This window comes from Protopterus annectens, chromosome 16.part0, assembly GCF_019279795.1.
Source record: "Protopterus annectens isolate FY-2018-M chromosome 16.part0, PAN1.0, whole genome shotgun sequence".
Classification (NCBI taxonomy): domain Eukaryota; kingdom Metazoa; phylum Chordata; order Ceratodontiformes; family Protopteridae; genus Protopterus; species Protopterus annectens.
Window position 1 is genome coordinate 480,525,733 of NC_056750.1, and position 24,259 is coordinate 480,549,991.

A 24,259-nucleotide genomic window follows, 5' to 3' on the forward strand; every position below is an offset into this window, starting at 1 on the left:
GTTGTTTTTTTCAGCAGTGAGTGGTAAAGCATTGACAGGCGAGCAATTGAATGTGGTTATGAGAAGGGCACTTTGGAGTGTGGGTTTGCAAGGGGATAAGTTTTCTTCACATTCCATTCGGATGGGTAGGGCATCTGATCTGGCTAAAGAAGGTAGGTCAGTGGAAGTAATTAAATGGGTGGGTCGGTGAACATCCAGTGCCTTTTTGAATTATATTAAATAGTTTGTGGAGGTTTTGTTTTTACCATTTTTTTTTTCTCTCTCTCCTCTTAGATCGGAGATGGATCATCATTTTGGGCCATTCCTTCATATTCTGGGCTGCTAGGCATGCGGAGGTTAGACCCAATGGCATAAATCAGGGTTTGGATCATTTTGGCTTAAAAATCATTTGGCATGGTGTTAGAGAGCTAAGGTAGAGTCAAATGTTGCAAGAATTTAATGGGTTGCAGGTTAAGTGGGGGTTGCCTCAGGTGTTAGTAATTCATTCAGGTGGCAATGATTTAGGCCGGGTACTGAAGAGTGAGTTGGTTTGTCAAGTTCGTGAGGAAATTTTAGCATTGCAGAGGATGTATCTGGGGATGGTTGTTGTTTGGTCTGAGATTATTCCTCGGTTGGTATGGAAAGGGATATGGAATTTTGCCGCCATGGAGAAGGCCCGCAGATATGTCAATGTTAAGTTGGCAAACTATTTGGGAGAAATTGGGGCACATACGGTCCTGCAGGTAGAGTTTGACACTAAAGATCCAGTGTGGTATAGACCGGATGGTGTTCACCTCAATGATTTCGGTTTGGATTTATTTAACCTTAATTTGGGTTTGATGGTGGAGGATCTTGTGAAGAAAGGTATTGTTTGAGGGGGGCTGGTGGGTGGAGAAGAGTGTCAGGCCTGACCCTCTTCTGTTTCTCCTCTACAGGATGGTGGATGAAAATTGGTATTTGTGAGGAATTAAGGTGAGTGGGGACACTGTCTTTGTTGTTTATCCAAGGTGAGCTGGTACGCTGCCTTGTCTTTGGCTATTATATATATGGGTGAGCAGGGACTCTGCCTGTATGTTTATTGATGTTTGATAACAGTTTTGTTGTTCCTTAGCTAACTGTATTCAAGGGGTGAGTGGGAACGCTGCCCTTATGTTTGTCTTTTATGGTCAATAAAGTTATATTAAGCAATTTATCACAATAAAGGTCGTCAAACTTCTTTGGGTGTTTTGTGTATTTATTAGGACCATGACAAATACGTCTGCAATCTTTTCTGCATAGCTTCCATTTTCCCCATGGACTAGATAGGATCTTGCTTCAGTTTCTTCACCAACTTCAGTTAGGGACTGTGGACTTGTTCATTACGTTTGGGTTCTTAATAATGTGACCATTTGCTGTAGTTTTTATCACAGTGATATCTGTGTGTCTGCTGATTACTTACCAGCATTTTTTGTACTTTATTAAGAATTTCAGGCGTCAACATTCCAATTGAAGTAGTTAATTTTTTTAACATTCTACCCATTAATGGTTGAGCTGGTGAGAAACCTCTGCTGTGGACAATTCCTGTATTTTAACCTTGCAGATTGATAATCCTTATACCTTTTGGTACATCTCCTTTTTATGAGATTCTTCACTGTCTGGATACTTCTTGTTCAATAGAGCACTTTTAAAGAATTTTATTTCACGCCGTGTGAAAGTATATCATATATCTCTTGTTTTGAGAATATAGACTTCAGTAAACACAATTGCATTGTTCTGTCTGATTTTCCCTTGGGATAACAATCCATACAAATGCTGTGTTTTTTTTTTTTCTTTAAAATGGAACATATCTGTGCTCACTTGAGTCCCAGAATGTTCTAGAACTGAATATGTTAGCATCTCTTTGTATTGTTTCAGTAGTATGCACTGCATATAGCATGCACAACATATTTTGCTTGAGTCTGCATTCCAGGAGTTCATTAACTTTCTAGCTGCTTCTTATCACTTTACCATTCTCACATACGATTCATGTATCAGTTATTTAGGTACTACTATTTTGGCAGCTTTAAGCTGTAGACACATCTTATTTCTTTCTTGAATAAATAATTTAAAAAATGTTGAAAGACTATGTCAGCATCCAGGTTCCATCTGGAAAATTTGTTAATAAAGCAAACAAATTGCTAGCTACATGGCAATTAATGGTACTTACGTATTATCGCAACCAGATTTTCGCGGTTGCGAAATTCACATGCTGCAATGAAAACCAGTGCTAGAAACACCATAAGATGTTATTGTACTCCCTTACTGATGAAAAATCAGTTTGGCTTACATTCAGGAAGAGAAATGATCATGAAAGTTTTCTTCCTGTTTTGTGTGCATTACAGACGCTTCAATTGGCAAGGGCTGCTGTGTTACTGAGGGAAGGAATAGTTTAACTGGGAGGAAAGGAATGCTGAGAAGAAAAACACAGACACGTGAAAATGATTCAAACTGTTATTCCAATTCTTTAGGACTGCCCCAAAAACTTTACATTACAAATTGTTCCTGTTCCTAAAAGTAATGTAAAGTTTTGGGGCAGTATTAAGGAATTAGAATAACATTTGAATTATAAGTAGATCTGCCCTATCATTACTCATAGTTGGTATTTCTTCAGGACAAGGATATCAGTAATTGCCTGTTCTGCTTCACTTTGCTGTTTAGGTAAAACAGTTTAGTTTGTATTTTCATGAAGCCCCCCCCCCCCCCCCCAACAATCAAAATCCTACAGTGGGTGCATATACACTGGTGAGAGAAACACCATCTGAAAATGTATTTAATTCATCGTCCAAACTGTGATATTAGGCACTCATACATGAAGTGATATTCGACACAATTAAAAACCCAACTAACAGGATGACAGCAGCCATTATACCTCAAGCATGCGTCTGCAATGCACGCAAGGCAGGGAGAGGGTTTCTCAGTTTGTCACTGTTCCTAAAAGTAATGTAAAGTTTTCGGGCAGTTGTAAGGAAGTAGAATAACAGTTTGAAGTGTTTCATGCACTCGGATCTGTGGAGGTATACTCATTTCTCAACCACGAAAATCTGGTTGCAATAATACGCAAGTACCCAATTAACATTTCAGTTTTATACAGTTTTTAACATAAAAATGCAGGACTTTGGGAAATCATGCGATTCACCACCACCCCCAACACCAGTAATCTAATTGCTTGCTCAAATTAAAAAAGAGGATACTTTTTCGTATTTTAATTCCAAAATTAAAAAAAAAATTAGCAATGCCATGGACAAAAAGGCTGTGACCTATGAGAGGACAGTATACAAAATGAGGGTCAAGCAATTATATTATTTAGGTCTGTAGGAGCAGGCCTTAGTAGGAAAAAAAACAAACATTGTGAATAAGTATCCATGACTCAAAGCAACAAAATGGAGGGAAGCTAAAAGTGTCAATTCAGTGGCTTACATTTTTTAACATCAATCAGATTGCAGCCTGCCATTCCTGCTTGGAGTAGGGTAGGGGTCAGGTGTGTCTCAGCTGCTCACTTTTTAAAATAATTCTTGCATGTAATACTACCAGTCACTACCTGACTAGAACTGAACCGGGATTTACTCACCCTTGGCAAAATATGTCAACTAGTTTATTATCCATGTGGGTAAAATATGAAAGTTGTAGGTAAATCCTACTTTCTTCCCACCTTAGCACTATTGTCAACATAGCATTCGGAAAGTCAGGGGTGTGAGTCATGTGACTTGAGTTGGATATTCAGTCGGTCATAAACAGTCGAAGTGTCCTGAGTCTTTCCATTGGTATGTTTCAATGAATTGTTACTTTTTTTGCAGCTCTATAGACATTTAACATATAAGAAAATAACACAATTTTGAGAACATTTTAAAAACAAAAAATGCATAACACAAGGATGAGTAACTTGTTGTATGATATTTAAATTGGGCCATTGTACAACAAATTAAACACTCAAACTATGCATAGAATAATTCATAAGTTTGGATTAAAAATACAAACCCTGTATTTCATAATCTAGTATTCATTAGTACAGGACTCTACCAACTGTTATCGTTAGTACTTATCTCAAGGAAAACAGAGTAATGAAGGTCACAATCAGGAGCATAACACCAGCTGTTAGAAATATCCGGAAGGAAAAAAATGTTTAATATAATACTGATGATCTTATTACAAGCCACACAGGTAACTAATGATGCCACATGTTAGGGTTTAATTATATCGGATCCCTAAAACAAAAGTAAGTGTAAAACCACTGTGCACATATACAGTACACTCTTTATGCAGACCTCTGGTTAATATGCAAGCAATTCCAAGCTAAAACACTCTACAGAGTTATTACGCAGAGATGGCAGAAGACTTGGAAATAATAAAATCTGAATGTTGGACAACACCAGTCTGTTGTCCATCAGTAGTGAACAACTATCATGACTTAAGCATAAACATTCAATACCGGTACATTAATTCTACTGAACTACACATTCAATATTTCTGTTGCATTCATGCACTGCATTTATTCACTTACACTTTAGTATTTGACTTTTGGGCAATGACTGTCTGTAGAAAAGAATCCAAGATAAAAAGATGCAGCATCATTTTACAAAGAACAATATCACTTCTGCACAGGTATGTGCACATATCACAATACATGGAAATCCTCAAAGAGGGAAAGAAAGAAATAATCATGTCACATTGTTGGCTCAGATTTTGTATAAGCATGTTGTTTATAAAGTATAAATAAAAAAATCTTTACAACACAACAGCACTGAGAAGAATCAAAAATATAAGGTGAAAATATGTTTTGCAAAAAAATGTTATTAAACAGAATTTTGCAGGCAACATAAACCATTTAAGTACATGAAAATGTGTCAGTAAACTGAAGCATGAGATCCCCTGACAAAACCAATTCAGTTCTGTTTTCATAGGTTTCACCTGCTATAAAATGGAAAACATAACACGATAATTTTAAGGAAAGCTAAAAAATATGTACGTTAAAAAATTGCCTTGCTCTATAAAACATTTTATGGAGTGTGATATGACCACTCAGTTTTTGTTAATGAAGTAAGATAGCCAATAAAAACTCAAAGTGGCTTTCAAGATGCCATATTTGTAGCAGGATACATATTATTTAAATCGGGTAGCAAGTCCATTTTAAAAGTGGCGTGACTTGAGTTGAATTCTAAGGCTTGTGGTATAAAAAGGAAATGAACTCAGCACCTCTGCCTTTTCACAATGCAGTTATTATTTGATTAAGTGTTGTTTATAGGGTCATCCAGGTGGGTTACAGCTTATTTTAAGTGAAGGGCCATGGGCAAAATCTTCACAGATAATATACTGACTACATTAGAAATACATTAAATATAGAGGTAGTATTACATAGGCATCAGTATGTGTACTGACCAAGGGAGCATAGCATTTACTTTGCACAATGAGCTTAAAAAACAAAGGGGGAAGCTTAGGCTCCAGTTCACCATACAATCAAAAGAAACAGAAAATATTTGGCAAAGGTAGATAATAAGCTGTGAATCACAGTTAACTGCTGCTGATAAATGTTCTTATACTTGTTTTATTCATAAATGATATGTATAAAGGAGAATGTTTTTATTTAAAACTGGCTTCTATCATGGTACTTAAAGACTTTTCCCATTACACTGCTTTTCTTTGTTTACAGCTAGATATATTAGATATATAAGTAGATAGATCAATAAATATGTGTTCATTTGTAAATTATTATATCTGAATAGTAGATACTGGATACTATTCATGCTCCAAATATCATAACATGGAGTTAGGTAGTGACTCATAGAAGCACAGAGCTTCATAGGGTGATGGCCTGTAAGGCACAGAAAAAAGGGGCATACAATAGCATGCAGATGAAGAAGTGCAGTCATATGAGTGCATAATGACATGCAACTGAGGAGGGGGAAAGCAGGATGTAATTCACAGTTACCAGGTATAAAATGGAACAGGCAGTTATGGCCGAGTATAAAGGCAAAGAGCACATCAAAACTTGTGGCACTGCAATCAGACATCTTAGCAGCATCAGTGACTTTTAGCAAACATCTGATAACCTCAGTTGGTGGTCTCCTGTGTGCATAATGTGGGCATATACACAACAGAAGATGGTACTTTGATTTTACTCTGGTATAGGTAAACTGTGAGAGCCACATATGTTCTGGCGACAAGGATCTCCGCAAGTGTAACATGGTATATAGAGTTTCAGGTGAGAATGTGCATGGATATGTGCAAGGACACAAATGCTTCTGATTTCCAAGTCTCTCCTCTCACTTTGGAAACTAATGTGCATATTGTACATTACACTCTGCTTCACTGGACATTGAACTGTGCTTGTTCACTGGAATGAATGCATATATGCCATTTTTTTATGTAATTAGTCTGAATTATTCTGCTATTACTTACATTTCTGCATTTTTTGTTTGTGAAGTGTTTTGTATATATAAATAGATATGACTAAGGGATGTACCACACGTAGATACAGAGAGTGCAGCTATGCATGTGGGTGTCATTGATTTTGCATGCATTACAACACACTTGCCTGGGTGGCTGGCATACTTTGGCAGGGGACGTGCAGTCATTGCCTGCAGCTGTAGTTAGGCAGGGGGCTCAGTATCGTGGATGTGTTCAGTATAGCAGCACACTCAAAGCTTGCATGGGTGCTTTCCATCTTTTATTGTATCACTGCCTATTCTTATGCACACAAAGTAGGACAATAGCTAGGTTATCTAGCATCACATCAGCTCTAAGTTCAGAAGCAAAAGAAAAAAATGCATGTGGTCTTATAGTAGAGGATGAAAAAAAGCTTTCTCTCCTGTTTGGCATCTACTTCTCAGACATCCAGGCCAACACAGAAGGACTCTGGCAGACCAAGTTTGCTGATGAATGCAAGCTAGAAGTCATTACCAACTCCCCAAGTGATGCAGACATCCTAGAAAAGGGCCTCTCTGAGACCAATGACTGGTGTCGGAAGCCTGGCTTGAAGCTTAATGCCAAAATATGCGTTATCATCCCCTTTGGAAAAAATTCAGTTCCCACGAATTAACACATTGATGGGAGCCCACTGAACATTGAAGGGGGGCCATAAGAGATCTGGGCACCCAGGTCGACAGCCACCTCACCTTTAACCACCACATTGCCACTGTGGTCAGAAAGTCCTTTTACGTGGCACATCTTATAACCAAAGGTTTCACATCCAGGAAGAAAGAGGTCATCATCCCTCTCTACTCATCCCTCATTAGACGAATGAGCACGTTAAACTCATTAAACTAGGTATAAATCCCTATGTCACAAGTTGGGTTGCCAACCGGCTCACTGACAGAACCCACACTGTAAAAGTTGCAGACTCCAAATATGACTTCAAACCAGCGACAAGTGGAGTACCACAGGGTTCAGTCCTGGGACCTCTCCTGTTTGGTATCTACTTCTCTGAAGTACAGGCTAACACAGAAGGCCTCTGGCTAACGTAGTTCACAGATGACTGTAAACTAGGAGCAATAGTCGAGTGGACATCCTACAGAAGTGTCTCACTGAGACAGATGCCTGGTGTCAGAGGCATGGCCTCAAACTCAATGCCAAAAAGTGCATTGTCATCCCCTTTGGTAAAAACACTGTACCCATGAACTACCACATAAACAGCAGTCTGCTTAATGCCAAATGTGTGATAAGAGACCTTGGGACCCAGGTGGACACTAGTCTCTCCTTTGATAATCACATTGTCACAGTAGTCAGGAAATCCTTCTATGAGGCACACATCATCACAAAAGGGTTCTCATCCAGGAAAAAAGAGGTCATTGTTCCCCTCTACAAAGCACTCATTAGACCCATTCTAGAGTACAATGCCCCTATTGGAATGTACCTCACAAGACATCTGCAGCAGCTGGAAAGGCCACAGATGTACCTCATAATGAGGATTACTGGCCTCAAACAGATGCCCTACACTGACCATCTCAAAAACTCCAACTTTACTCTGTAGCATATCGCCTACTCTGAGGAGATCTCTGCCTAACATATAAAGCTATGGTAAACCCAGAGCTGTTGGACATGTTACACCTAAAGAAATCCCAATCCCTCCAAGCTACATGCTCTAGGGACCTAAACCTTGTCACCACAATAAACAGGACATGCTGGAGGGATTGATTCCTGTCCCAGAGATATCCTATACTCTGGATATACCCCAGGGATTACCTCAGTGTCACTGCTCGACAGAGGCATAGCAAAATAATGGGTATAGTTCCCCATACTAAAGGGGTGGCGTAAGCCACAAAACTATGGGCTAGGCTTGTAAATGCCCTCGGGCAGATAGCCTAGTATGAACCTATGAACCTATGAACCTATGGAACAAGCTACTCATCTATGTCAAGCAAAGTTCCTCATTAGCACTCTTCAAAAAAAAAAAAAACTTGATGAGTGGATGGGAAATAGGAGTCACTTCTTTGGCTCTGCTCAACGGGGGCACAGGAAATTAACTTTCTTGGGTGGCATAAGCCAGGGAACCTTATTGGCTAATCTTACTTAGGCCCTTGGGCCAATAGGATAGTACCAACCTATGAACCTATAACACCCCGTTTCGCATGTACCTGACCAAACACCTACAACAACTGAAGAGACCACAAAAGTACCTCACAAAAAGGATCCTAGGCTTTAAACACATGTCCTACATGGACAGACTTGAGAAACTTCAGCTCTTCTCAGTCTCTTATCATCTACTTAGGGGTGACCTCTGCTTGACTTACAAAGCCATGTCTGACCCAGCCCTACTTGAAATGCTACACCTAAAGAAATCCCAATCCCCCCGCGGCACACGCTCCAGAGATCACAACCTCATTACCATAATTAACAGAACATGCTGGAGGGGCAGGTTCATCTCCCAAAGACTGCCCATACTCTGGAATAGACTTCCCATTCATGTCAAGCAGAGCACCTCACTGGCGCTCTTCAAGAAAAATCTTGACGAGTGGATGGGTAACAGAAAGTTCACCCAAGGGATCACTCCAGTGGCCCTACTGGATAGGGGCACTGTGAAGTAACATTGGGTGGCACGGTGCCAGGGCAATTTTTTTCGGCTAGGCTTGTAAAGGCTCCAGGGTCATTAGCCTCGTATATACCTATGAACCTACACCGTGCCCTCAATCTATAGCAAATAACTTGCTATAGTTGAAATGAAGCAGACAAAGCACTTGAGAGCTGCAGTTGTGATTACAAATACAGGATCAACAGTCATTTGTGAATGATGATACTGCACTGCTATACCAGTGGCCCCCTAACACCTGGGACAGCCATCCTCTTTACTCTACCCTTAGGCATGCTTCTTCACAGTGGTGTAAACACAGCCTAGGGCTACGTGGATGGAGCCAGAGTGGCCATCCTGTTTCAGTGAGCAGTCACCATCTGTTAGGGCTGTACGTGAACAGATGTATGCATGCAAGCCACAGAGTGCTGCTGCTGTAACACAGTTTAGGGCTATCCAGATGGAGAGGGACTGGCTGTCCTCTGTCAATGGGCTGCCTTCTCCTGTAGTTGCATGAAAACAGGTGCATGGGTGCAATAGGGTGCAGCTATTGTTGCCTTTTTTAACAAGAGCAGTAGCATACAGTAGCATTAACCTATCAACCACAGGTTAAAGGAGGAATTCAACAGTAAGATATTCACATATGAGTGGCACTGTTAATACATCTCGTAATACATTAAAATAGACCTTCTGTGGACTTTCTTATATTAAACTACTGCATCTGTGCTTGAAGAAAATGAATTAGGCTGCTGAAATGCATCTGATACTTGTTATTACTTGATGCACATTTTGGTGTTTCTTGCCCTTTTGGCTAAGATCAAGTAGTGTTCCAAATCCCATGTAATCAATGATGTATAATGTTTCAATGTTTTAACAAGCCCATTGCAGAGAAGACCAAGTCCAACAGACTCTGTCCTCAAGCCATTTATCAACCTTGATTTTAGAGCTAAGCAAAGAATCACATTGTCCAGTTTTAATTAACATTTATCTTGCTTTTTTCCCAATTATTTGTTGAAAATATTCTACCATTTGGGCTTGCCTACACTGCACTAATTATCAAGTTATCATTCCTTGTGGCTGTATTGTGATTCATAAAGTATATTCCCAATGTCGCCTGAGAGAAATTATCTTTAAGACATTTGCATGCCTATATTAAATTGCCCCTTAGTAAACAGTAATTGGTGGAATGCAAATTGAGATATTTTAATCTCTCTTCATAGATAACATACTCCAGCTGACCCAGTCTGTCTGGAATAAAATCTTGGAACTCTTTCCTAGAATTGGAATTTTAAGAGCAAAAACCTGTTCATACTCAAACTTTTAAACAGAGTTAGGAGAACATCTTTTATTCTTTGAAGAAGTCATACAATTATTTCAATTGCCCAAAGACATCTCCTAAACCATGCATACTACTTTGCACTGTATTTGTGCTGGTAAGCAAGGATTCTGTATTTGTCTTTGAATCACCATGTTTTATAGTAAGGCAGCAGAGACATGAGGCATAGTTAGAGTCTGTGGCACATTACTAGCATTCCAGGGATAGAAGCTGTGTGGTACAATGCAATGAGGTATACTGCATGTGATTCAGGATGCCATGTTTTGTGTGAATCTCTTACTGTCATATTGCTATGCTATACAATCAGGCAGGTGGCATCCTATGCTACTTTCACACAAATAGCACCTGCCTGCTATACAAAGCAGGCTAGAAATACACTCTATCTCCAGCACAAGCAGCTCAGGGGGCAGCTGTTGGAATCCTATGTAAGTACTCTCAGAAAGCGAATGCCTTGTTCGACATGACAGCTGTGAAATCCAGGCAGATTGGCATCTCACATACTGGTAGGCACTAGAATGATCTTTGTTGCTATCATCCTGGAGATATCTGGGTATGGGAAGAAGAGGTTAGGCATGGATTGTACAACACTGCGATCTATAAATAGTTTTGATATTTCTTTTGTTTTCTTGATTGTCTTTTTTTACTAAATCTGACCTTTTTCAGGATATTTGAGGTCGGTTGCTATGGATGATTGTGCCTGTATGGTGTGTGTGCACTGTTGTTGGCAACTATTGTGTTGAGGCACAATATTGTTTTGTTCGATTGCCACAGGTTTGTGATTTGGGGGCATAAAGGGCTCCATGTTATGCCTCTGCATCACTGTAGACAGTTGTGTTAGTGTAACTGAGTCAGCCTCAGTGCAACTTACAGCACTGGTGTAGCTGCCTTTGCTCCCTTGTAGATAACTAGTAGTGTAGACTGCTGTCCTACAAAGTGGGAACCTGATAGCTTGTTGCTTCTTTGTACATGCTCCTCTAGTTGTGCTGAGCTTTTGGAATAATTTAAAGCTTCTGTTAACTTGCCTATGTGTGCGGAGCTGTATTGTTGCACTGTAATTTGCATTTAATCATACTCATATTTGTTATGTGCTCGCTTGCCTATCCCATTTGTCTTTCAGTACAAGCAGAGCATGTTTCCACATGAGACATCAAATACTTCAGGTATAGAAAAGTTAGTGACATCTTTGGCCTTTCCTGGCTTATATCTGCCATCTCACCTCTAGATCCTCATCCATCACCAAGGTCCACCAGATTTGTGGATGCACTATCCATTGCCTGCTGCTTTCCACCTGTGGCTGAGGCTGGTGAGTAGGGTGGATGCGCCTCACCTGAGGAGAATTCTTTCTCATCCCAGACTAGTACCCCACTTTATTTGAAAGTCCTAGCTGTAGTGAAACGGAACAAGAAGTGGAGGCTGCAGGTGACCAGGAAATGGATCTGCTGTCTCATCATCCACAAAACCCTCCTGGACTGGCTGGTGAATGACTTCAGATGTGGATGCAGCCTTTGCCACCAGTCATCCCAACTCGCAGCCAAGACATACTGGGAGCAGTAATGTCCCCCTGGGTGGGTCAACAGCTGCCCATAAACCCCAGCCATTTATCTACCTTTTGCTTGTATATTTATCTTCCATGTCTTCCCCTTTGATATCCACATCCACTCCTGTTTTTTTTTTTTTTGTGTGTGTGGTCTTCTATGCATGTCTTTGTGCCCCTACTGCATCTCTCATTTGCTATCCTCCATTCCCTTTTCTCTTTCTTTTTTGTATATAACATGGAGTCTTTCACCTATCAAAATGTGGTCCTGCAGTGTGTTCCCCTTCTTCCTATGCTTGTTTCCTACACTCCCATTTCTGCCTCTTTTAATGAATCAGTTCAACACCCAGTTTGCTGGCCAGCCTTTCCCTGTGCCATGCCATTTACTATATGGTTTTGCTTTTTGTGCACACTGCTTCAGTCTTTCAGTTGCAGATAATAGTCCACATTACCTGCGGTGTTTCTAATTCATACTCTCATGAGTTTCTTTGCCTTTCTTCCATGATTCTCTATTGTATTGCTTTACTTTGCTTTGTTTACAGTGTTTCCTCTTCACCTCATCTACCTCCCTGAAGCACAGAGGTTTGCCTACTTAAGCTATTTCTCTTTCTTTCATTATTCGTGCCTATTTAGCACTGCTGTGTTTCCTGTCTGTGACATTATCTCTTTGCCAATTTAATGCTCTGCTGTGTGAATTCAACCTCTGCTGTACATTTTATATATAGTTTTGCTCTGCAAAATTATCACACAAGTAGTTGACTAATGTTAAAATATTTTATTTTAGCATACAATTCCATGTTTAACTTCTTTAAAGTTAAGAAGTTATTGTATGACTTTGAGTTTTTCCTTATTTTACAATTAAGAATTCTACCCTTATAAAGAAGAATATAAATAAAATGCACTTAATAAATATGACAAACGCAAAGCTAATCTATTCCACTGTGTAGACAAACAATTTAATAACAGCTATACTGGCTTCCATGTTAGACAGAATTTTCCTTCTTTATTTATTTATTTATTTATTTCCAGTTTGATTACCGGGGAAGTCCACTGGGCCCAAGTGACCCATTTTCAGTGGAGGCCTTGGGAGAAAAGCTCCAAGATACATAATACAGTAAAGATACAGAAGTATAAAAGATACATTTTATAGAACAGTTTACAAATATGTAAATTCAATGTCAGGCATAGTCAACAAAATTCATTGTGGTTGATCTTAAGGATTATAATATACAGATTCATTTGAACAAACACTCTTATGTAGTAGGTGTGGAAACACTTAATATGCACACATTTAAATTAAATGTGGAAACACTTTACATGCACTCATTTAAAGTAAGATGTTATTTACAATATTTACAAAATTGAATCGTGTGATAAGTAGCTATAGGAGTTGCAGAGAGCTTAGATCCACTCATAGAAAAATAGCTATGGGAGTTATAGAGAGCATAGGAACCTACGGGAAAACATCCTGGGGGCATATACTTAGATAGAATTAAGTAGGGTGAAGGCAGGTACATTTCCATTTAGTGGACAGGTGTTTGAAAAGCTGGGTTTTGAAGTTTTCTGAGTTTGATATAGTTCTTAGAGTAGTAGGGAGAGAATTCCATTTCTTGCCTAGTGAGAAAGAGAGGAGAAGTTGGCCAGCAGGACATTTGGGTTTGTGGATATCAATTAAGTTTTGATGTTCAGATCTGAGAGTTCTGTTAGGGGTGTAAGGGGGAAGGATATTTGTTAGAGCTGGACATTTTGTAGGGTGAAATACAAGTCTGTGTGCAGTGGTGAGTTGGAGGTAGTCTAGGTAGTTTGGGAGTTATAGCCAATTCAGAGATTGTAGGGTAAGGCAATGATGGGTGGAAATTTTGGATTTGGTAGCAAATTTAGAGATTTTCTTGTAGTAGTTTTCTAGTTTGGAAGTGATAGAGGAGGACAGGTTGGTTAGGAGAGGGGCTCCATATAATAAGGAAGGAAGTAGATAAGTAGTGGTCAGAGTATGTCTAGTAGAGCAGGAGAGAAAGAGATTGTTCTGTACAGCATACCTAGCTTTTGGTGGGTTTTCTTAACATTTTGTTGAATATGGATATCAAACTTGAGGTGTTCATCAATAGTAATGCTAAGTAGTTTAGCAGAAGGAATCACTTCTAAAGGTGAGTTGGTGTGACTAAGGACTTTGAAAGCATTTTTATTGGAGTAAGTCTTTGTTGGAGGGAAAAGTAGAATTTTTGATTTATTTGCATTGAGAGAGAGGTGGTTTTGGCGCATCCAATTTTCGGTGGTTGAAAAAGCAGTTTGGGTTTTAGTCAGCAGTTCAGAGAGGTTGGAGGCAGAGCAGACTAAGGTTGAATCATCTGTGTATTGAATGATTTTGGCATCAGGAATGGCAGTATGAAAGTTCTTGATGAAGATATTAAAAAGCATTGGCCCAAGGATGGTTTCCTGTGGTATGCCAGTTGGGGTAGGTAAGAAGGAAGAGGTGGAGTTCTTCCATTTAATTGCCCAAGGATGGATCCCTGTGGTGCACCATTTTGGGTAGGTAAGAAGGAAGAGGTGGAGTTCTTCCATTTGACTGCCTGAGATCTGTCTGATAGGTAACTGGAGAACCAGGATAAAATGTTTGGTGAGAGATGAAGGTTGGAGAGATGATAGAGAAAGTGTTTGTGGGAAACAGTATCGAATGCTTTAGACAGATCGAACAAAACAGTAGAAATCAAGTGTCCTGAATCTCGGGCTTGATTGACAGTTTCTAGGAAAGAGAGTAGAGCGGTTATAGTGCTATGGCCTGGGTGAAAGCCATGTTGGGTAGGTGTAAGAAGATGGTTTAGGGTCAGGAAAGGCATGAGGTGGATGCACTTTTCTAGGATTTTGGAGGTTGGTGAGAGCAGAGCAGTAGGGGAGAAGTTTGAGATGCTAGTGTTTTTGCCTCCTTTGTAAAGAGGAAGAATATAAGCTGAGCGCCAGAGTTTGGGGACGTATGATTCCTTTATAGATCTGTTAATAATGATGCTGATTGGGAGAGCTATACCATCAGCAGCACATTTTAGGAAGGAGGAGGGAATATTGTAAGGAGCATTAGAGCAAGGTTTAAGTTTAGACAGAAGTCTTTTTATAAAGTTAGTGGAGACAGGTTTGAGCTCGAATATAAGCGGGGGGTTATTAGGGGAGTTAGATGGAGAAGAGTGAGGGCCTGGTGGGTTATTGTTGGGGAAAGTCTTGGTCAGGCCAGAAATAGTTTCAATGAAAAATGAGTTAAATTCAGAGCCTAGGTCAAGGTCAGATTTACTTGGGTCAGGACAGGGGTTATTCTTGGAGCCTGGATTAAGAAGTGAGTTTATTGATTTCCAGAATTGCTTGGGGTTTTTATTGTTATTGGACTGGAGCTTGATGTAGTAGGATTTTTTTTGTCCTTAGTGATTAGCTGTATTGCAAGGTTACAGAGCTGTTTGTATTGGAGCAAGATATTGGGAAGTTTATTGTTTTGGTAAAGCTTCCATAATTTGCCCCTTTAGTGCATAATTTGTTTTGTATCTTTGGATAGCCAAGGAGCTGTATCAGTTATCAGAACATGGTTGGTGTGTCACATGACATCTTCTCAGGCTAAGCCTAATATACAAGGAATATAAACTTAACTGCTTTCTCATTAGAAACGTACCTTTCTGCAAGGTTTTGAAGATACTTCAAATGATGCTTTAAATGCTCTTCTTTGCTGCGTTGTAAGTATTGTCCTAGGCCGTTTTGGTCGCCGTGGGTCTTTGCTGTCTTCACTGCCTTTTCCTGTATTTCCTTGCCCTTTGCCAGGTTTATGATCTGCATCATCATCATCACTCTTAACTGTTGATAGATTTTCAATTGAATCAACATCGTCAGCTTTAACATTAGCATGAAAAAGACCAAAGAAAAAAGAAAAAAGTATTCAGGATATATACATGATTGTTAAAATTTATGTAAAATGTTTTTATCACAGAGTTGCAGAAAAAGAAATGTCTACATAATTCATTTAATGTTATACATATAGAAAAATTAAGTAAGTCTTAAATTATGAAACCAACTTTTTTCAGATATTGCAGGATTCAGACTTAAGAAAATAAATCACATAATTTAAATGTTTACTCTTTCAGATCTCATGTATTAATTTGCCACTCAGAATCATTCACCATGTCAAATGTGTTTTATAATAGGCAGACATCTTCCTCAGATTTTATTATTCAGTAAGAAAAAGGACTGCGCTAAGACTGCCTGGATGAGACAGGAATGTAGGATTCTAGTACATTATGAAAAGAAGATGCTGTTAGGTTGTCCAAGGATGCTTCTATGACATAGAGCAGCATGCATTGGTGACAAATGTTGTAATGTCCAGGAGAGATATAATAATACAGTAATTAAAGAACTCTATAGAGCAGTATGCATTGGTGACAAATGTTGTAATGTCCAGGAGAGATAGAAGAATACAGTAATTAAAGCAGACTATAGAGCAGCATGCATTGGTCACACATGTTGTACTGTCCAGGAGAGATAGAAGAATACAGTAATTAAAGCAGGCTTTAGAGCAGCATGCATTGGCGACAAACGCTGTACTGTCCAGGAGAGATAGAAGAATACAGTAATTAAAGCAGACTATAGAGCAGCATGCACTGGTGACAAATGTTGTACTGTCCAGGAGAGATAGAAGAATACAGTAATAAGAGCAGACTATAGAGCAGCATGCATTGGTGACGCATGTTGTAATGTCCAGGAGAGATAGAAGAATACAGTAATTAAAGCAGACTATAGAGCAGCATGCATTGGTGACAAATGTTGTACTGTCCAGGAGAGATAGAAGAATACAGTAATTAAAGCAGACTATAAATATATTTGGGCCTCATAGAAACAGACGACTGGTGCCAGAGCCATGGCCTCAAGCTAAACGCCAAATATAGTCATCCCCTTTGGCAAAAACAAAGTGCCCACAAATTACCACATAGGTAGTAATCCATTAAGTACAGAAGAAGTAATTAGGGACCTGGGGACCCAAGTTGATAGCAATCTCTCATTTGACAACCACATGGCCAAAGTGGTTAGAAAAACATTTTATATAGCCCACCTAATCATGAAGGGATTCACATCTAGATTAGGGGAGGTCATCGTGCCTCTTTACTCATCCCTCATCAGGCCCATAATTGAGTACAATGCCCCTTTTGGGATGTACCTTACCAAACACCTGCAGCAACTGGAAATACCCCAAAAGTACCTCACCAAGAGGATCAAAGGGCTCAAACAGAGCCATATGCTGCCCGGTTAAAGAAACTCCAGCTCTACTCAGTGGCATACCGCCTGCTCAGAGGTGACCTGTGCCTGACGTATGAGGCCATGTCTAACCCGGAATTAAGGGACATGCTGCACATCAAAAAATCCAAATCCCATCGAGCTACATGCTCAAGAGACTTGAACCTCAGCACTGAAATAAATAGGACATGCTGGAGGGACAGATTCATAACCCAGAGTCTCCCTTCACTCTGGAATAAAATCCCAGTCCAGGTTAGGCAGAGTCCCTCATTGACTCTTTTCAAGAGGAATCTTGATGAGTGGATGGGAGATCGTAGGTTTACCCCGGGTATCACTTCTGTGTCACTGTTAGACAGAGGCACAGTATACTAACCTCGAAAAAGGGCATAGCAAAATTAATTTAAAATGGGTGGCGAAAGCCAAACATACTCTGGCTAGGCTTATAAATGCCATAGGGCAGATAGCCTAGTATGAACCTATGAACCTATAAAGCAGCATGTATTGGTGACAAACGTTGTAATGTCCAGGAGAGATAGAAGAATACAGTAATTAAAGCAGACTATAGAGCAACATGCACTGGTGACACATGTTGTAATGTCCAGGAGAGATAGAAGAATACAGTAATTAAAGTAGACTATAGAGCAGCATGCATTGGTGACACATGTTGTAATGTCCAGGAGAGATAGAAGAATACAGTAATTAAAGCAGACTATAGAGCAGCATGCATTGGTGACACATGTTGTAATGTCCAGGAGAGATAGAAGAATACAGTGATTATAGCACACTATAGAGCAGCATGCATTGGTGACAAACGTTGTAATGTCCAGGAGAGATAGAAGAATACAGTAATTAAAGAGGACTATAGAGCAGCATGCATTGGTGACAAATGTTGTAATGTCCTGGAGAGATAGAAGAATACAGTAATTAAAGCAGACTATAGAGCAGCATGCATTGGTGACAAATGTTGTACTGTCCAGGAGAGATAGAAGAATACAGTAATTAAAGCAGACTACAGAGCAACATGCATTGGTGACACATGTTGTAATGTCCAGAAGAGATAGAAGAATACAGTAATTAAAGTAGACTATAGAGCAGCATGCATTGGTGACACATGTTGTAATGTCCAGGAGAGATAGAAGAATACAGTAATTAAAGCAGACTATAGAGCAGCATGCATTGGTGACACATGTTGTAATGTCCAGGAGAGATAGAAGAATACAGTAATTAGAGCACACTATAGAGCAGCATGCATTGGTGACAAACGTTGTAATGTCCAGGAGAGATAGAAGAATACAGTGATTATAGCACACTATAGAGCAGCATGCATTGGTGACAAACGTTGTAATGTCCAGGAGAGATAGAAGAATACAGTAATTAAAGAGGACTATAGAGCAGCATGCATTGGTGACAAATGTTGTAATGTCCAGGAGAGATAGAAGAATACAGTAATTAAAGCAGACTATAGAGCAGCATGCATTGGTGACAAACGTTGTAATGTCCAGGAGAGATAGAAGAATAGAGTAATTAAAGCAGACTATAGAGCAGCATGCACTGGTGACACATGTTGTAATGTCCAGGAGAGATAGAAGAATACAGTAATTAAAGCAGACTATTGAGCAGCATGCATTGGTGACGCATGTTGTACTGTCCAGGAGAGATAGAAGAATACAGTAATTAAAGGAGACTATAGTGCAACATGCTTTGGTGACAAACGTTGTTATGTCCAGGAGAGATAGAAGAATACAGTAATTAAAGCAGACTATAGAGCAGCATGCACTGGTGACACATGTTGTAATGTCCAGGAGAGATAGAAGAATACAGTAATTAAAGCAGACTATAGAGGAGCATGCATTGGTGACACATGTTGCAATGTCCAGGAGAGATAGAAGAATACAGTAATTAAAGCAGACTATAGAGCAGCATGCATTGGTGACAAATGCTCTAATGTCCAGGAGAGATAGAAGAATACATTAATTAAAGCAGACTATAGAGCAGCATGCATCGGTGACAAACGTTGTAATGTCCAGGAGAGATAGAAGAATACAATAATTAAAGCAAACTATAGAGCAGCATGCATTGGTGACAAATGTTGTACTGTCCAGGAGAGATAGAAGAAAACAGTAATTAAAGCAGACTATAGAGCAGCATGCATTGGTGACAAATGCTGTAATGTCCAGGAGAGATAGAAGAATACAGTAATTAAAGTAGACTATAGAGCAGCATGCATTGGTGACAAATGTTGTACTGTCCAGGAGAGATAGAAGAAAACAGTAATTAAAGCAGACTATAGAGCAGCATGCATTGGTGACAAATGCTGTAATGTCCAGGAGAGATAGAAGAATACAGTAATTAAAGTAGACTATAGAGCAGCATGCATTGGTGACAAATGCTGTACTGTCCAGGAGAGATAGAAGAATACAGTAATTAAAGCAGACTATAGAGCAGCATGCATTGGTGACACATGTTGTACTGTCCAGGAGAGATAGAAGAATACAGTAATTAAAGCTGACTATAGAGCAGCATGCATTTGTGACAAACGTTGTAATGTCCAGGAGAGATAGAAGAATACAGTAATTAAAGCAGACTATAGAGCAGCATGCACTGGTGACACATGTTGTAATGTCCAGGAGAGATAGAACAATACAGTAATTAAAGCAGACTATAGTGCAACATGCTTTGGTGACAAACGTTGTTATGTCCAGGAGAGAAAGAAGAATACAGTAATTAAAGCAGACTATAGTGCAACATGCTTTGGTGACAAACCTTGTAATGTCCAGGAGAGATAGAAGAATACAGTAATTAAAGCAGACTATAGAGCAGCATGCATTGGTGAAACATGTTGCACTGTCCAGGAGAGATAGAAGAATACAGTAATTAAAGCAGACTATAGAGCAGCATGCATTGGTGACAAACGTTGTACTGTCCACTAGAGATAGAAGAATACAGTAATTAAAGCAGACTATAGAGCAGCATGCATTGGTGACACATGTTGCACTGTCCAGGAGAGATAGAAGAATTAAAGCAGACTATAGAGCAGCATGCATTTGTGACAAACGTTGTAATGTCCAGGAGAGATAGAAGAATACAGTAGTTAAAGCAGACTATAGAGCAGCATGCATTGGTGACACATGTTGTAATGTCCAGGAGAGATAGAAGAATACAGTAATTAAAGCAGACTATAGAGCAGCATGCATTGGTGACAAATGCTCTAATGTCCAGGAGAGATAGAAGAATACATTAATTAAACCAGACTATAGAGCAGCATGCATTGGTGACAAACGTTGTAATGTCCAGGAGAGATAGAAGAATACAGTAATTAAAGCAGACTATAGAGCAGCATGCATTGGTGACAAATGTTGTACTGTCCAGGAGAGATAGAAGAATACAGTAATTAAAGCAGACTATAGAGCAGCATGCATTGGTGACAAATGTTGTAATGTCCAGGAGAGATAGAAGAATACAGTAATTAAAGCAGACTATAGAGCAGCATGCATTGGTGACAAATGCTGTAATGTCCAGGAGAGATAGAAGAATACAGTAATTAAAGCAGACTATAGAGCAGCATGCATTGGTGACAAACGTTGTAATGTCCAGGAGACATAGAAGAATACAGTAATTAAAGCAGACTATAGAGCAGCATGCATTGGTGACAAATGTTGTACTGTCCAGGAGAGATAGAAGAATACAGTAATTAAAGCAGACTATAGAGCATCATGCATTGGTGACGCATGTTGTACTGTCCAGGAGAGATAGAAGAATACAGTAATTAAAGCACACTATGGAGCAGCATGCATTGGTGACAAATGTTGTAATGTCCAGGAGAGATAGAATACAGTAATTAAATCAGACTATAGAGCAGCATGCATTGGTGACAAACGTTGTAATGTCCAGGAGAGATAGAATACAGTAATTAAAGCAGACTATAGAGCAGCATGCATTGGTGACAAACGTTGTAATGTCCAGGAGAGATAGAAGAATACAGTAATTAAAGCAGACTATAGAGCAGCATGCATTGGTGACAAATGTTGTAATGTCCAGGAGAGATAGAAGAATACAGTAATTAAAGCACACTATAGAGCAGCATGCATTGGTGACAAATGTTGTACTGTCCAGGAGAGATAGAAGAATACAGTAGTTAAAGCAGACTATAGAGCAGCATGCATTGGTGACAAAGGTTGTAATGTCCAGGAGAGATAGAAGAATACAGTAATTAAAGCACACTATAGAGCAGCATGCATTGGTGACAAGTGTTGTAATGTCCAGGAGAGATAGAAGAATACAGTAATTAAAGCAGACTATAGAGCAGCATGCACTGGTGACACGTGTTGTAATGTCCAGGAGAGATAGAAGAATACAGTAATTAAAGAGGACTATAGAGCAGCATGCACTGGTGACACATGCTGTAATGTCCAGGAGAGATAGAAGAATACAGTAATTAAAGAGGACTATAGAGCAGCATGCACTGGTGACACATGCTGTAATGTCCAGGAGAGATAGAAGAATACAGTAATTAAAGAGGACTATAGAGCAGCATGCACTGGTGACACATGCTGTAATGTCCAGGAGAGATAGAAGAATACAGTAATTAAAGCAGACTATAGAGCAGCATGTACTGGTGACACATGTTGTACTGTCCAGGAGAGATAAAAGAATAAAGTAATTAAAGCAGACTATAGAGCAGCATGCATTGGTGACACATGTTGTAATGTCCAGGAGAGATAGAAGAATACAGTAATTAAAGCACACTATAGAGCAGCATGCACTGGTGACACATGTTGTACTGTCCAGGAGAGATAGAAGAATACAGTAATTAAAGCAGACTATAGAGCAGCATGCATTGGTGACACATGTTGTACTGTCCAGGAGAGATAGAAGAATACAGTAATTAAAGCAGACTATAGAGCAGCATGCATTAGTGACACATGTTGTAATGTCCAGGTGAGATAGAAGAATACAGTAATTAAAGCAGACTATGGAGCAGCATGCATTGGTGACACATGTTGTAATGTCCAGGAGAGATAGAAGAATACAGTAATTAAAGCAGACTATAGAGCAGCATGCATTGGTGACAAATGTTGTAATGTCCAGGAGAGATAGAAGAATACAGTAATTAAAGCAGACTATAGAGCAGCATGCATTGGTGACAAATGTTGTAATGTCCAGGAGAGATAGAAGAATACAGTAATTAAAGCAGACTATAGAGCAGCATGCATTGGTGACAAATGTTGTACTGTCCAGGAGAGATAGAAGAATACAGTAATTAAAGCAGACTATAGTGCAACATGCTTTGGTGACAAACGTTGTTATGTCCAGGAGAGAAAGAAGAATACAGTAATTAAAGCAGACTATAGTGCAACATGCATTGGTGACACATGTTGTAATGTCCAGGCGAGATAGAAGAATACAGTAATTAAAGCAGACTATAGAGCAGCATGCACTGGTGACAAATGTTGTAATGTCCAGGAGAGATAGAAGAATACAGTAATTAAAGCAGACTATAGTGCAACATGCTTTGGTGACAAACGTTGTTATGTCCAGGAGAGAAAGAAGATTACAGTAATTAAAGCAGACTATAGAGCAGCATGCATTGGTGACAAACGTTGTAATGTCCAGGAGAGATAGAACAATACAGTAATTAAAGCAGACTATAGAGCAGCATGCACTGGTGACACATGTTGTAATGTCCAGGAGAGATAGAAGAATACAGTAATTAAAGCAGACTATAGAGCAGCATGCATTGGTGACACATGTTGTACTGTCCAGGAGAGATAGAAGAATACAGTAATTAAAGCAGACTATAGTGCAACATGCTTTGGTGACAAACGTTGTTATGTCCAGGAGAGATAGAAGAATACAGTAATTAAAGCAGACTATAGAGCAGCATGCACTGGTGACAAACGTTGTAATGTCCAGGAGAGATAGAAGAATACAGTAATTAAAGCAGACTATAGAGCAGCATGCACTGGTGACACATGTTGTACTGTCCAGGAGAGATAAAAGAATACAGTAATTAAGGCATACTATAGAACAGCATGCATCGGTGACAAACGTTGTAATGTCCAGGAGAGACAGAAGAATACAGTAATTAAAGCAGACTATAGAGTAGCATGCATTGTTTACAAATGTTGTAATGTCCAGGAGAGATAGAAGAATACAGTAATTAAAGCAGACTATAGAGCAGCATGCATTGGTGACACATGTTGTACTGTTCAGGAGAGATAGAAGAATACAGTAATTAAAGCAGACTATAGAGCAGCATGCACTGGTGACACATGTTGTAATGTCCAGGAGAGATAGAAGAATACAGTAATTAAAGCAGACTATAGAGCAGCATGCATTGGTGACACATGTTGTAATGTCCAGGAGAGATAGAAGAATACAGTAATTAAAGCAGACTATAGAGCAGCATGCATTGGTGACAAATGTTGTACTGTCCAGGAGAGATAGAAGAATACAGTAGTTAAAGCAGACTATAGAGCAGCATGCATTGGTGACAAAGGTTGTAATGTCCAGGAGAGATAGAAGAATACAGTAATTAAAGCAGACTATAAAGCAGCATGCACTGGTGACACGTGTTGTAATGTCCAGGAGAGATAGAAGAATACAGTAATTAAAGAGGACTATAGAGCAGCATGCATTGGTGACACATGTTGTAATGTCCAGGAGAGATAGAAGAATACAGTAATTAAAGCAGACTATAGAGCAGCATGCACTGGTGACACATGTTGTAATGTCCAGGAGAGCTAGAAGAATACAGTAATTAAAGAGGACTATAGAGCAGCATGCACTGGTGACACATGCTGTAATGTCCAGGAGAGATAGAAGAATACAGTAATTAAAGTAGACTATAGAGCAGCATGCATTGGTGACACATGTTGTACTGTCCAGGAGAGATAAAAGAATACAGTAATTAAAGCAGACTATACAGCAGCATGCATTGGTGACAAACGTTGTAATGTCCAGGAGAGATAGAAGAATACAGTAATGAAAGCAGACTATAGAGCAGCATGCATTGGTGACAAATGTTGAACTGTCCAGGAGAGATAGAAGAATACAGTAATTAAAGCAGACGATAGAGCAGCATGCATTGGTGACAAATGTTGCAATGTCCAGTAGAGATAGAAGAATACAGTAATTA

General features: G+C 39.4%; 1 protein-coding gene across 2 annotated transcripts in view; it reads right to left on the reverse strand.

Annotated features, from left to right (window-relative positions):
• The window catches only part of LMX1B (LIM homeobox transcription factor 1 beta), a 602,295-nt gene that overhangs the window by 43,979 nt on the left and 534,057 nt on the right, over positions 1-24,259 (reverse strand). Inside the window, exon 4 of one of the 2 annotated variants that reach the window (XM_044058485.1) lies at positions 15,512-15,690. In XM_044058485.1, coding sequence (XP_043914420.1) covers positions 15,512-15,690 — 179 coding nt within the window. Of the gene's footprint in view, positions 1-15,511; positions 15,727-24,259 lie in introns of both variants that reach the window. The other variant, XM_044058484.1, reaches the window with a different exon arrangement.